This window comes from Salvelinus fontinalis, chromosome 18 (genome assembly GCF_029448725.1).
Source record: "Salvelinus fontinalis isolate EN_2023a chromosome 18, ASM2944872v1, whole genome shotgun sequence".
NCBI classification, from domain to species: Eukaryota; Metazoa; Chordata; class Actinopteri; order Salmoniformes; family Salmonidae; genus Salvelinus; species Salvelinus fontinalis.
This window is the reverse complement of record NC_074682.1, coordinates 4,269,958-4,286,333: the sequence shown is the minus strand read 5'-3', so window position 1 is coordinate 4,286,333 and position 16,376 is coordinate 4,269,958. Positions and strand designations below refer to the sequence as shown.

The 16,376-nt window shown below is 40.4% G+C and overlaps 1 protein-coding gene across 2 annotated transcripts in view; it reads right to left on the bottom strand.

Annotated features, from left to right (window-relative positions):
* Positions 1–4,490: 4,490 nt before the first annotated feature.
* Positions 4,491–16,376, bottom strand: part of LOC129814828 (protein TMEPAI-like) — an 86,854-nt gene continuing 74,968 nt past the window's right edge. For both annotated transcript variants that reach the window (XM_055867889.1, XM_055867890.1), the window contains exon 4: positions 4,491–16,080. In XM_055867889.1, the coding sequence (XP_055723864.1) occupies positions 15,478–16,080 (603 nt within the window). In that variant the 3' untranslated portion in view covers positions 4,491–15,477. The remainder of the gene's footprint in view (positions 16,081–16,376) is intronic.

The following is a 16,376-nucleotide window of genomic DNA, read 5'->3' as shown; positions in this document are numbered from 1 at the left end:
CTGATAACATATTTATGGTATAGGATAGGTTTTGTTAGAAAAATGTGCATATTTCAGGTAGATGGCATAGTTTACAATTGCACCCACCGTCACAAATGGACTAGAATAATTACTATGAGCAACGTGTTTACCTAACTACTAATCATCAAACATTTCGTAAAAATACACAGCATACACTAATCGAAAGACACAGATCCTGTGAATACAGACAATATTTCAGATTTTCTAAGTGTCTTACAGCGAAAACACAATAAATCGTTATATTAGCATAGCACATAGCACATAGCACCCCAGCATTGATTCTAGCCAAAGAGAGCGATAACGTAAACATCGCCAAAATATATTATTTTTGTTCACTAACCTTCTCAGAATTCTTCAGATGACACCCCTGTAACATCACATTACAACATACATATACAGTTTGTTCGAAAATGTGCATATTTAGCCACCAAAATCATGGTTACACAATGACAAAAGTAGCCCAGCTGGTGAGAAAATGTTGGTGCGCCATATTAGACAGTGATCTACTCTTATACATAAATACTCATAAACGTGACTAAAAAATATAGGGTGGACAGCGATTGATAGACAATTTAATTCTTAATACAATCGCGGAATTACATTTTTTAAATTATCCTTACTTTTCAATACATTTTGCGCCAAGCGAAGCTACGTCAAAAAACATGGCGTCCTAAGCCACTAACATTTTTCGACAGAAACACGATTTATCATAATAAAAATGTCCTACTTTGAGCTGTTCTTCCATCAGTATCTTGGGCAAAGGATCCTTTCTTGGGTCTAATCGTCTTTTGGTGGAAAGCTGTCCTCTTGCCATGTGGAAATGCCAACTGCGTTCGGGATGAACTGGAAGCGTGCCCAGCGATTCACAGCGTTTCAGAAATAAATGTCCCAAAATCGCACTAAACGGATATAAATTGCTATAAAACGCTTTAAATTAACTACCTTATGATGTTTTTAACTCCTATAACGAGTAGAAACATGACCAGAGTAATATTACTCCCTACACTAATGCTTGGAACAAGTGCGGGTCGATGTCCTCCAGGCGCATGACGCAGCAAGAAAAGAGTGACTAGCTACAGGGTTTTTTTATTTATAGTGCCTGTGATTGCGCAATCGACCCCATTCAAATCGTCATCACGTAAAGGCATCCAGGGGAAGACGTAAGCAGTGTCCGTATACTCATAGGAATAACATTGGCCTTAAAACTGACTCCAGAACAGTGGCCAAAATTTCTGAAATCTGACTCCATGTCAGGGAAATTGCTGTAGAATGGGTTCTGTTCCACTTAGAGACAAAATTTCAACTCCTATAGAAACTATAGACTGTTTTCTATCCAATAATAATAATAATATGCATATTGTACGATCAAGAATTTTGTAGGAAGCCGTTTCAAAAATTACACGATTACCATAAATAGTGACAACAGCGCCCCCAGCCTTAACAGGTTAAGAATCCACGGTATATTGTCAATTGAAATAGCCAGAAACAGGATTGTGAATTTGAATATGCTGGAGGTTTATATGCTTCAGTGTAGCTGTAACTGCTAGAGTTTGTCAGGTTAAAGTTACATTTCAGCTAAATTAAATATTTAGACATCAAATCAAAATGTATTTGTCTCATACACGTGTTTAGCAGATGTTATTGCAGGTGTAGCAAAATGCTTGTGTTTCTAGCTCCAACAGTGCAGTAATATCTAACAAGTAATATCTAACAATACACACAATCTAAAGTAAAATAGTGGAATTGCGAATATATAAATATTTGAATGAGCAATGTCAGAGCGGCATAGACTAAGATACAGTTGAATAGGACAATAGGATACAGTATATGAAATGAGTAATGCAAAATATGTAAACATTATTAAAGTGACTAGTGTTCCAATTATTAAAGTGGGCAGTGATTTCAAGTCTATATATATAGGGCAGAAGCCTCTAATGTGCTAGTGATGGCTATTTAACAGTCTGATGGCCTTGAGATAGCTGTTTTTCAGTCTCTCGGTCCCAGCTTTGATGCACCTGTACTATTTCGCCTTCTGGATGATAACGGGGTGAAAAGGCAGTGGCTCGGGTGGTTGTTGTCCTTGATTATATTTTTTGCCTTCCTGTGACATTGGGTGCTGTAGATGTTCTGGGGGGCAGGTAGTTTGACCCCGGTGATCCGTTGGGCAGACTGCACCACCCTCTGGAGAGCCCGCGGTTGCGTGCGTTGCAGTTGCCATACCAGGCGGTGATACAGCCCGACAGGATGGTCTCAATTGTGCATCTGTAAAAGTTTGTGAGGGTTTTAGGTGCCAAGCCAGATTTCTTCAGTCTCCTGAGGTTGAAGAGGTGCTGTTGCGCCTTCTTCACCACACTATGAGGGTGGACCATTTCACTTTGTCAGTGATGTGTACGGCGAGGAACTTGAAGCTTTCCACCTTCTCCACTGCGGTCCTGTCGATGGGGGGATGCTTAGGGGGGTGCTCCCTCTGGTGTTTCCTGAAGTCCACCATCGGCTCCTTTGTTTTGTTGACGTTGGGTGAGAGGTTATTTTCCTGGCAATACTCCCAGGGCCCTCACTTCCTCCCTGTAGCTGTCTCGTCATTGTTGTTAATCAGGCCTACTACTGTTGTGTAGTCAGCAAACTTGAAGATTGAATTGGAGGTGTGCGTGGCCACGGAGTCATGAGTGAACAGGGAGTACAGGCGGGGGCTGAGCACACATCCTTGTGGGGCCCCAGTATTGAGGATCAGCGAAGTGGAGGTGTTGTTTCCTACCTTCACCACGTGGGACGGCCCGTCAGAAAGGTTCAGACCCAGGGCCTCAAGCTTAATGATGAGTTTGGAGGGTACTATGGTGTTTAATGCTAAGCTATAGTCAATGAACAGCATTCTTACATAGGTATCCCTCTTGTCTAGATGGGATAGAGCAGTGTGCAGTGCGATGGTGATTGCATTGTCTGTGGATCTGTTGGGGCGGTAAGCAAATTGAAGTGGGTCTAGGGTGTCAGGTAAGGTAGAGATGAAATGATCCTTGACTAGTCTCTCAAAGCACTTCATGACAGAAGAGAGTGCTATGGGACAATTGTCATTTAGTTTAGTTACCTATGCTCTCTTTGTTTGGTTGGCTGGGGAGTAGGGGCTACAGGTCAATTTGGAATATAGAATTAGTATCCAACTAGTCCTCAGTCTCTGTGTAGGCTACTGTGTGTGGTCTATTTATAATAATACATTATAAAAGCCTACCTACCTCCTGTTGGATACTGAGTGTCAATGCCTACACCAGAGAGGAAGAGGCACAACGAGAGGGATAACTGTGCCAAAAATCTGTCTTCTCCAGCAGGTGGCGATTAAAACAAATGTTTCGCTCACCAATCAACCAGTTTTTGTATGGTCAATGAGAGTCAAATTTTGTAAACAATAAATGTAATTGCTTATTTGCCAAGTGTGGCTTATTTAATCAAACATATGTTTCGTTATGCTTAAATTGTTACGAGTGTACTGATATAAGTAGGACACGTGACATCCCGGAAACTTATCACATGTATCTACCCTCTCATTGGCTAGAATGGTCCCACCTGATCTTGCTTCCCCTCGACTGGCTTTTCATTGTTGGAGCGGCCAATGATGTATCTGGTCCACATAATGGACCATCTCTATCTACACAAGCATGGCGGGAAAGCTGCAGTGGAGTAATGCTCCAACAAATGTGTATGACTGCCATCTTGTGGTAGTAAATATTCTCATTTTAGTCATTTAGCAGACACTCTTATCCAGAGTTAGAGTCAACTGTGAAGGTAGCTACAGTAGGTAAGACAACCACATACCACAGAAAAGACAAGTGTGCAAGTATTTTTTTGTAGTATTTACTATCACTATTAAATGAGCGAGACTTTAATTAAACAGGTTGAGTAAAGGACTTTACTCATATTCTATAGCCTCTAAACAGTGAAATGCAACCTGAGAAATTGTCATCCCATAAGAATAATTTAAGAATTCTTATATGGGTACTCCTGCAACATGTAGCAAGAACCATAACTGGTATATGTCTTAAATTAAGTAGGGCACATTCATACACAGCCATAATATAAGAACCATATGTTTTCCTTATGATGTTGTCACATATACAGTGAGCTCCAAAAGTATTGGGACAATGACACTTTTGTTGTTGTTTTGTCTCTCTACACCAGCACTTTGGATTTGAAATGATACAATGACTATGAGGTTAAATGTGTCACTCTCCTAATACTTTTTGAGCTCACTATATTTGACAAACATAGGAATTGCGTAATAATCATATATGTTGTGTTTTCTTATAGAAAGCCATACTCATAGGATTTACTTCATAAAAATGTATGTCAAAACTTTCCATAAGGGAGGTGGTACATTGACATTATGCCTCATAAGAAATTGTGTAGTTGTGGACTAATGTCTGTATTTTACTCTTCATGGTCAGTGATGTGAAAGTGAGAGTAAAAAGACCAGCAGACAGTTTTTATAAAATGTTTTTATTAGTTTAATTGGGGTATAATTGAAATGTGTCAGATTCATAGCATGTTCTGTAATATACATTGTCTCTTGTTCTTATCAAATATAGATACAAACCCACCAAAACTTTAAGGATCCAATATACAGTACCAGTCAAAAGTTTGGACACACATACTCATTCAAGGGTTTTTCTTAATTTTTTAAAACTATTTTCTACGTTGTGGAATAATAGTGAAGACATCAGAACTATGAAATAACACATATGGAATCATGTAGTAACCAATATATTTTAGCGTCTTCAAAGTAGCCAGCCTTTGCCTTGATGACAGCTTTGCACACTCTTGGCATTCTCTCAACCAGCTTCACCTGGAATGCTTTTCCAACAGTCTTGAGTTCCCACATATACTGAGCACTAGTTGGCTGCTTTTCCTTCACTCTGCAGTCCAACTCATCCCAAACCATCTCAATTGGGTTGAGGTTGGGTGATTGGGAAGGCCAGGTCATCTGATACAGCACTCCATCACTCTCCTTGGTCCAACTCATCCCAAACCATCTCAATTGGGTTTAGGGTGGGTGATTGTGGTCATCTGATACAGCACTCCATCACTCTCCTTCTTGGTCAAATAGCCCTTACACAGCCTGGAGGTGTGGTGGTTCATTGTCCTGTTGAAAAACAAATGATAGTCCCACTAAGCACAACCCAGATGGGATGGCATATCGCTGCATAATGCTGTAGTAGCCATGCTGGTTACGTGTGCCTTGAATTCTAAATAAATAATTTACAGTGTCACCAGCAAAGAACCCCTACACCATCACACCTCCTCCTCCATGCTTCACCTGGGAATCACACATGCGGAGATCTTCCGTTCACCTACTGTGCATCTCACAAAGACACAGCGGTTGGAACCAAAAATCTCAAATTTGGACTCATCAGACCAAAGACCGGTCTAATGTTCATTGCTCATGTTTCTTGGCCCAAGCAAGTCTCTTCTTATTATTGGTGTCCTTTAATAGTGGTTTCTTAGCAGCAAAAAGTTATTGACATTTTCCAGATTGACTGACCTTCATGTCTTAAAGTAATGATGGACTTAGTCTTTTACCAAATTGGCCTATCTTCTGGATACCACCCCTCCCTTGTCACAACGCAATTGATTAGCTGAAAGAAGGAAATAAATTCCACAAATTCAGTTTTAACAAGGGACACCTGTTAATTGAAATGACAACCTTATGAAGCTGGTTGAGAGAATGCCAAGAGTGTGCAAAGTTCTCATCAAGGCAAAGGGTGGCTACTTTGAAGAATCTCAAATATAAAATATATTTTGATTTGTTTAACACTTTTTTGGTTCCTACATGATTCCATATGTGTTATTTCATAGTTTTGATGTCTTCACTATTATTCTACAATGTAGAAAATAGTAAAAAATAAAGGAAAACCCTGGAATAAGAAGGTGTGTTCAAACTTTTGACTGGTACTGTATATTAAAATAAACAATGTTGATACACGTAAGCAATTATTGTCGACAATTGTAGGACCTATATATTTACTGCAATACATCTCGGCATGGAGCTTGTTATAGAATAGAACTGATTTTATATTGACAGTATTACCTCTTCATCAGTACACAAAGCGTCATAACAAAACAAGCACCAGGATCGTCCATTTTTCTGTACAGTTAATAAGTTGCTTAAGAGTTTTATAAATATGCTTAAACTGCAACCTTATGTAAAAAAAAAAAAACAATCATCACTCGTGTAAAAAAAAAAAGTATTTCTATTTTTTAAAGTCGCAAAGTAACACTGATTTGAAGGGCGAAACAAACAAAGCAACAGAACAGTTAACTGTCAAAACAAAGGAAAAGAGCCCAGTCCAAAAGATTCTGGTTAGGTTTATTCCTTCTTTGAAAATGCCTTTTTTTTCACACTGAAACCCTCAACAGTAACTTATTGAAAGAAATAATGCAAATAACAATCTAAAACAGATGATTAAGTACATTTTTTTTTTAAATAATGCAGTAGAGGGACATGTATTGTATACTAGTACAAGTTCTGTTTGCTATGTTCTACTGTATATTCATAGAGCTGTGCCCATAGGAACCTGTCCATCCCACGCTTCTCCCTTTTGGTTTACTTTAGTGCTTCAAGTTTGACATTTACTCTTATCGGTATGTATGCAGTGGAGTTGGAAATGATCATCTTATGATAGAACAGGGAGACAATTCTTTATTGTATTTTTTTTGGTATTGCAAATAAGAAGGGCGATTTGTTTCATGTGAAAAAGCAAAAGAATCCACAGCCAGAAAAATGGCACTATAACGCACGACAAAAAATGTCTCAACCACAGAAGGCACACATCTAGAACTGAGCATGTGGTGGAGAAGGGAATCTATCGTGATTTGGATATGTAGACCATTGGGTAATATGGCAGATTTGAACCCAGTCAGGTCCACTCTACAGTGTCAATATTAGGACAGCCTCAATCGCTGCTGTCCTATTATGGACACCGTACTATTCACACTGGTCAAGGAGACTGTAGTTGGAAGGGTGGAGGAAGGTAAAGAAAGTTCTTACCCAGGGTGATGCCTCTACACCTGACCCCGTCTGGTTTCTCCTCGTACTCATTTTCAAAATGGCACCCCCAAAAGCTAGAGGAACATTTTCCACATTAAAAACTACAGAGCATGTTGACGACAACGCAAGGGTGAATAGTAGCAAAGGCATCATTCTGGCACCTGATCGATCACCTAATAGTACTTCCCATCAACTCTACCAGTTTGACTTAAGTGCAGAAACTTGTGGTCCTGGATACATTGAAACAAAGTGATGCCCAACCTAGTTTGGGCAATTGTCTCCAAAGCCTGACTCAATATGGTAGACAGTATTGCTTGGGAAGACACCTGGTGGTCACACCATGGAATACATGTTCTGTTATTCATTTGCGAGTTATACAGCAAAACCCTCATACACATGTACAATGAATTGGAGCAAAATGTATAATATATATTTTTTTTTTTACAACAACATAGAAAACAATCATTACATTTCTCCAAGTTAAACAACAACTACATTATCAAAAGGCAAAGATTAGGTATATTGCAACGCTCTCCTTGACACCTCTATCAACATTATCATGATTGTTATCATCAACTATAAGTCTCTCTCAATATGTGAGTCAGTCTAGGGCCAGTCTAGGCAGATTGATAGTACAGACGGAGCCCAATCTGTCAGCACAGGCAGGCACACAAACACCGAACATTTTCAATGGGACCGACAGCCAGCCTATGGCAGCACAAGCGGGTCTGTGTGGGACTCCCTCATTGAACACAGGCATCTCTATGGAACAGGAAGAGCTCATTACAGACAGGGAACGGGGGTGATCGAGTCAACCCTAAAGGCACACCATTTGAAATCTTTGGGATTATCTGTTTTGTCTGAGTGGTTCTGGTTTGCTTTCATCTGAGCACCCGGTCTAGAGGGTACAGTTCATTAGCGGGGCAAGGCAGCGTACATTACCAACACAAACAAACATCTTATGGGAGAATGAAAAACATTGGATCTCGCAATGACTTAAATTTCTCTATGAAGTACATTGTATTAGCAGATATGTTGAAAAGTTAAGTTCTGAGGAAAAAATTGCTCTTTACTTGATGCAACTTGACATGATACCCACATTATGTTGTTTTCATTAACATTCCTTAACGTCTGTCGTCATTATCCATGACATTTCATTTCAAGTCCCGAAAAAAGGTTGTTGTTAATGAACAGTCATGCAATGTTACGACGGGCATAATGCCAAGTGTTATGTCAAGATTACAAAGCAGTATGGTTTGGTATGCCAATAGTGGGTCCTCCTTCTTCGTTTCTAATGGGTCAATCCCCATCCTGCCTGCATAGTTATCAGTCAGCACTGGTTTCCCTGAAGAAAAGACTGGAATCCAACCAGGAAACCTACACAAGCTCCCCTCTGAAGTCATCAAACTGCATCATGAGATGTCACCAGGGGTGAGAAGTCAAAGAGCCACGCCTCTTAGATCAATCCTTTAGCTGCTTGCTTATGAGGGGTCAGACATTTTTCTTTTGATTTAGGTATTTGTCCTCAAATTGAATGTAAAGATACAGTACAAAATAAATTAAGCAGGGCCGATGGGAAGAAAGCGAGAGGGGCGAGCGGACAGCCTTGTCTGGTGTTTTTTTCCTGTCGACCTCTGTCCTCTCTTCCCTCCCTCTCTCTTCTTTGCTGTGATACCAGCTTCAGTTGGGACACCTTGCAGTTTGAGTCTTGCCTCGGACGAAGAAGTTGAATCACGTCAATAGAGAAGTGCGACCAATGCTGACAGAGGGAGATTGTGTCTCTCTCCTTCTTAATTCAAGTGCTAAGAGATGCCTGTTGGAGAGAAGCCCAGACAGTAGGCGGATGTGTCCAGCGTACAGTTGCCTGCTAATCTCTCTCCCTCTCCCTTTCTTTTCCTATCCTCACTACCTCTCTCCCTCAGCGTCTTGGGGCAATTTCACCCTACTTCTGGTCAGACCATCTGGGCTCTCTGCAGATAAAGGACTCGAACTGGAGTTTAAAGGTATGATGGCTCTGTCATTCATGATCACACATGTACACAAACCTCCAGGAACCTCATTTACAAACATTGTGCGTGTACAAAATGTGCATGCGCCAGTTTTCACGCAAAAGTTGGCATTCATAAAAACTGACCTTAACAATTGAATATGCTTATTCTCCCACAAACTCTAGACCATGGGTAAGCACAGTTTTTAGTGGTTGAAGTATTGCATTGCAAGAAGGCAAATGTACCCTAGTAGCCTTGTGCAAATTGGGAATATATAATGACTTATTCATAACAAAAAAACAGGTAGGTAAATATAATAATAAGATGCAATCATTTGCTGTTAGTGAGAAGAGCAAAATTCAATTTTTCTTCATCTTTGCATTCTAAAATAATTTGAAATCTATTTCCGATTATTCATTTAGTTTCCATGATAATCGCAGAATAAATTCCTCACCTTTTCTGACTGTGATGGTTTCATACTAGCGAAATAGCCTATAGGTCTACAACAAGATAGGATGGGCTACCATTCGTCCCATCTCTCATTTAATTGGACCACTTCATAATAGTAAAAAGATAAGTACATCTCTCATTTAATTGGGCCTATTAGAAAGGCTATTATAATTTCATTTTTGTATACGTTTTTGCTCAATGCAGCCGAAATGGAGCGCAGTTTATAACATACAGTAGAATTTAACAGGTGCACAGACAGTTGATCTTTTGCATTGAAGTGTGTAGGCTACCACTGTAAGTAGACCTACTGTAATTTAAATGTTTTTCCGAATTCGTGGACAGTGCATCACATGTAGGTTCGTGCGAAAGTAAATGCGAAACATTATTGAATAAAAACAATCTGTTTACAAGTCCACAACAATTTGCAATTGTTTTTGTGGTTCAGAAATGGTCAAACAGCAAATGTCACTGAAAAAAAAAGACATTTTGACAACACCTCCAAAGACATTTGATCAAGTTCACAAATGTAGATTTCCTTTAGATATAATGTATTGGCCTAATTTCAATACTACCAAATTATACAGCAAATAAGGCTATTATTGTCACGATAAAAGGTGAATGATGAGTGTTATTCAGGCACAGTTATAATGCTCGTTCACATGTGCACAGTTTTTTTTCCGACAGGTCAGATTTTTAATGGAAAACATGCACATGTATGGCGTGCTCCAAGTGTATCATTTTCATTTATTTTTTCAGAAATAGAGCACGCAGCTATTCAGAGTAAAATATGCGCAACGGTTATAAATGAGGCCCCACGTTTCCTTGACAATAGAGGTGAATTTTTATTTCTCGTTCCATTTCATTATAATAAAAAATAGTGCAATTCCTTTGAACAATTAGGCTATATAAATAACTCTAAAATTGCCATTTTTAAGTTAGTTTATTTGTTTCCATATATGTGTAAATATATATATACACATATATACACGCATATATATACACACATAGATATATATATACACATATACACATACAAATACATATATATATATAGTTGAAGTCGGAAGTTTGCATACACTTTGGTTGGAGTCATTAAAACTTGTTTTTCAACCACTCCACAAATTTCTTGTTAACAACCTATAGTTTTGGCAAGTTGGTTAGGACATCTACTTTGTGCATGACACAAGTAATTTTTCCAACAATTGTTTTCAGACAGATTATTTCACTTATAATTCACTGTATCACAATTCCAGTGGGTCAGAAGTTTACATACACTAAATTGACTGTGCCTTTAAACACCTTGGTGTTCTTCGGCTTGCAAGTGTCCCCCTTTTTCCTCCAAACATAACAATGGTCATTATGGCCAAACAGTTCTATTTTTGTTTCAGCAGACCAGAGGACATTTCTCCAAAAAGTATGATCTTTGGCCCGATGTGCTGTTGCAAACCGTAGTCTGGCTTGTTTATGACGGTTTTGGAGCAGTGGCTTCTTCCTTGCTGAGCGGCCTTTCAGGTTATGTCGATATAGTGCTCGTTTTACTGTGGATATAGATACTTTTGTACCTGTTTCCTCCAGCATCTTCACAAGGTCCTTTGCTGTTGTTCTGGGATTGATTTGCACTTTTCACACCAAAGTACGTTCATCTCTAAGAGACAGAACGCGTCTCCTTTCTGAGCAGTGTGACGGCTGCGTGGTCCCATGGTGTTTATACTTGCGTACTATTGTTTGTACAGATGAACGTGGTACCTTCAGGCATTTGGAAATTGCTCCAAAGGATGAACCAGACTTGAATTATAAGTGAAATAATCTGTCTGTAAACAATTGTTGGTCAAATTACTTGTGTCATGCACAAAGTAGATGTTCTAACCAACTTGCCAAAACTATAGTTTGTTAACAAGAAACTTGTGGAGTGGTTGAAAAACAAGTTTTAATGACTCCAACCTAAGTGTATGTAAACTTCCGACTTCAACTGTATACACACAGTACCAGTCAAAAGTTTGGACACACCTACTCATTGAAGGGTTTTTCTTTATTTTTAATATTTTCTACATTGTGGAATACTAGTGAAGACTTCAAAACTATGAAATAACACATATGGAGTCATTTAGAAAGCAAAAAAGTGTTACAAGAAATCTAAATATATTTTAGATTCTTCAAAGTAGTTACACCTTGATGACAGCTTTGCACACGCTTTGCATTCTCTCAATCAGCTTCACCTGGAATGCTTTTCCAACAGTCTTGAAGGAGTTCCCACATATGGTGAGCACTAGTTGGCTGCTTTTCCTTCACTCTGCGGTCCAACTCATCCCAAACCATCTCAATTGGGTTGGGGGTGGGTGATTGTGGTCATCTGATACAGCACTCCATCACTCTCCTTCTTGGTCAAATAGCCCTTACACAGCCTGGAGGTGTGGTGGGTCATTGTCCTGTTGAAAAACAAATGATAGTCCCACTAAGTGCAAACCAGATGGGGTGGCGTATCACTGCAGAATGCTGTGGTAGCCATGCTGGTTAAGTGTGCCTTGAATTCTAAATACACTACTGACAGTGTCACCAGCAAAGAACCCCTACACCATCACACCTCCTCCTCCATGCTTCACAGTGGGAACCACACACACGGAGATAATCTGTTCACCTACTCTGCGTCTCACAAAGACACGGCTGTTGGAACCAAAAATCTCAAATTTCAACTCATCAGACCAAAGGACAGATTTCCACCTAATGCCTATTGTTCGTGTTTCTTGGTCCAAGCAAGTCTCTTCTTATTATTGGTGTCTTTTAGTGGTGGTTTAATTGCAGCAATCGACCATGAAGGCCTGATTCACACAGTCTCCTCTGAACAGTTGATGTTGAGATGTGTCTGTTACTTGAACTCTGTGAAGCATTTATTTGGGCTGCAATTTCTGAGGCTGGTAACTCTAATGAACTTATCCTCTGCAGCAGAGCTAACTCTGGGTCTTCTTTCCTGCGGCGGTCCTAATGAGAGGCAGTTTCATCATAGCGCTTGATGGTTTCTGCGACTGCACACCACCCCTACCTTGGCACAACACAACTGATAGGCTCAAACGCATTAAGGAAAGAAATTCCACAAATTAACTTTTAACAAGGCACACCTGTTAATTAAAATGCATTCCAGGAGACTACCTCATGAAGCTGGTTCAGAGAATGCCAAGAGTGTGCAAAGCTGTCATCAAGGCAAAGGTCGGCTACTTTGAAGAATCTCAAATATAAAACATATGTAGTTTTCTTTAACACTTTTTGGGTTACTACATGATTCCATATCTGTTATTTCATAGTTTTGATGTCTTCACTATTATTCTACGATGTAGAAAATAGTAAAAAATAAAGAAAAACCTTTGAATGAGTAGGTGTGTCCAAACTTTTGACTGGTACTGTTTATAGAACACACACACACACATACATTGATACATATATAGTCATGTCTAAAATGATTGGCACATTTGATAAAGATGAGCAAAAACCTTACTAAAATAAATACTGCAAATACTGCGCTATATTGTATGCTACCAAAAAGTTGGGAAATTACATTATTTTATACTAATACAATAGCTCAGAGATGCAAGATAGGTGGCAAAATTATTTTCACCCCTGTTTTATGAGATTGGAGAACACATTGGGAGGGATCTTAGACCATTCCTCCATACAGAATCTTTACAGATCCTTGATATATCTTGCCTGCGCTTATGGACTGCCCTCTTATTCAAACCATAGGTTTTCAATGGGGTTCAAGTCCGGACACTTTTATTTCCATTGTAAAATGTTGATTTTCTGGTCAATTAACTACTTCTCTGTGGATTTTGATGTGTGCTTGGGGTTATTGTCTTGCTTGAATGTCCACTTGCGGCCAAGTTAACGTCAAAGGCCCACCACCATATATTACAGTAGGAATGAGGTTATTTCCTGTATATGCATCCTTCTCTCAATGCCAAACCACCACTGGTGTGCATGGCCAAAGAGTTCTATTTTCATGTCATCTGACCATAGCACAGGTACCAATCTGTGCCAATGCCATTTAGAAAATTCCAGGCGTTTACATTTGTCGATTGCTTTCAATAAAGCCTTTTTTTCTAGCAACCCTTCCCAAAGACATATTGGCATGGAAGTGGCGTATAATCGTAGATGCGACCAAGTTTTGTAATTCTCCAATTTTGGCCTTTAGATTGTTCACTGCCTCCTAAGCCATCTTCCTCACTGTGCATGGGGACAAGATACACATGCATCCAATACCAGGCAAGTTGACCATTGCTCCAGTGGTTTTAAACTCCTTAATTGTTTCCCTAATAGTGGTAAGTGGTATATTTGTTTTTTGTGTGCTTATTCTTTTGTACCCATTGCCTGATTTATGAAGGTCAACAACCATTTGTCTCTTTTCATTTGTGAGTTCTTTGCCTTTCCCCATGGTGATAGATGACAAAGGGATTTTACATGCATGTTACCTCATTTTTATACCCCGGTGAAACAGGAATTCATGGAAGGCCATAATAAAGTTCCTTAAACTGAGATTCATTTTAAAAAGTAGAATGATATTACAGATAAAATGTTGTTTGTTTTTACTTCTAAGAATCTGTAGGGTGCCAAAAAGTACTTGTTAAACAAAATCTCTTTCTCTGAGCAATTGTATTAGTATAAAATAACTTAATAATCTTTTTTTGTTGTTGCATACAATAAATAATTATTGTATTATTTATTTTATACAGTCTTTTTTTGCTTATCTTTATCAGGGTGCCAATAATTTGTATATGTATAGATAGCACAATGTTAAACACGTTTGAGTTGGCACACCAACAGATTACCGTTTTTACCTTTTCTTCTAGAGGAGACAAAACATAAAAAAAAAACGTATTTTTATCTTTAGAATCCATTTGTTTACAAAAATACCGCCGCTCTCCTCTCTTATGATACATATTGCAGATTGATTTTATTTTTCTCCAGATCAACAGTCTTGAATCTTGTGCAAACATCTCTTTAAAAAAGATAATAATAAAAAAACAAGAAGAGTATTTGCACAGAGGAACTCCTGAACTTCTCTGGCCAAAGACACACAGACAGTACTAAACTCAAATAGACAAAGAACTAAAGTACAGTACTAACCTCAGATGGGTCCAGATAGTACGATGGATATATATCACTTCAGTGGGCACAGTGCTGAACTCAATTGACCCAGACTCAGGACTCTAATCCAGTACTCATGTTGACACACATGGCCTGACATCACAAACCCAGTCAGCTGTCAATCACGTGTTTCCATAGATGCCAACGTTGACCACCGCACCCTCTGATGCGGATTGATGAGGAGCGACGGGGATCTGTCTGGCAGTGAGGCTAACTGGGTCATGAGCTGAGAGGCTAACTCGGGCTAACGTATGAATCTAAATCTTGGAACCCGTGAGAGCCTGAACCTGTCAACCTGTTACAAGAGTGCTATCAAGGCCCTCCCTGTACAAGCCAGGTACACAGACAGTATTCAAAGCCAGAAAGGGGTTAGGGGGAGGCTCACTAAAATAACCATCTGCATCTCAAAAAAAGGAAGTCCTGGTCATTCTGAAAGACCCTGGAGGAACTAAGGATAAACTACGAGGAGATAAGTAACTAGAAAATGATGCAGTTTGTTGTGAAGCCCAATGCAAAGGGACACAAAAACAAAATAAACCTAATTACTTGGAGAGAATATTGTTTTGTTTTGTTGTTTTTGCATTTGCCAGTACAGAAAAAAAGCTGAAAGCAAGGAAAAAAAACAAGTAAATATTTATACAACGTAAGTTAAGGAGTGACGGGTTTCAGTAAGACGGTGACCGTGGGTAAAGTTAAGAGGGGAGTGCAGTCCTTTGTCTTTGTGCGCCTGCCCCCCCCCCCCTGCCACTGCATGTCGCCCTCTCCAACCCTGCTTGCCACCAACAGTTCAGCTAAAGTGCGCCGAGAAGGAGAAAGCAGCCTCGGAAACAACGCCCGAGACCAACACTGTCGTCACACCTGTTCGGGCGTCTGCTTCTCCTTTTTGTTGCTCACATTCCTGCTCTCCAGGCTGCCCAGGTGGGCCTGCTTGAGAATCCCGTGGAGTAGCAAGGACGGCGACGAGGTACCCGGGCCTCCTAACCCGACTCCACGCCCCGTGCCCCTGCCGCCACTGGAAGTCTGGTGGTGGTGCCTGGGTAGTGAAGAGGGGTGGTAGTAGTGCCCTATCACCTCGCTATAAGTTGGCGGTGCCCCTTCCACTCGGCTGGAGTAGGCCTGGGCAGCCGTGGCTACCGTGGTAGTGCTGACCCCGGGGTTGAGGCTGGGCGGTGGGCACAGGGAGGTGTCGAGGAGGTGGCTGTCGTAGACTGTGCGGTTGGGGGGCGCGCGCACCGACTCCCTGTTAAGCTCCATCTGCTGCTCGGGGTCGCGGAGCTGCAGAGTGCAGGGGCCCTGGTAGGGCGGAGGCTCTTCGCCGTCCGACAGCGAGATGGTGGGCGGCAGGTCAATGATGGGGTGGGGCAGGTAGGGGTAGGTGGGCTGGAAGCGGGCCAGACGCTCCCTCTGCAGATAGGAGGGGATGCGGTCCGGGGGACGCGTGGTGTACACCTGCTGCTGTAAGGGAGGAGGACAGGAAGAGTAGCACACACATTTATATTTGGTCATTTATCTTCGTGAGGACAACACAAAAAAAGTTTAACAAGGTATTTCCAATGTCATCTCCTTGTTCAGAACCCTCTTTTATCCACAGTGACTTAGTGTGAGGGTATATTGATACAGCACCATTGTTGTCATTGCTATGCTATGAACATCAATAAACTCTCATAGCCCATCTGCTCTAATATCCAAGGACAAATCCATAATTAATTTCCGGACAAACACAAGTAGTGTTCCCAGGTTCCTGGGTAGGT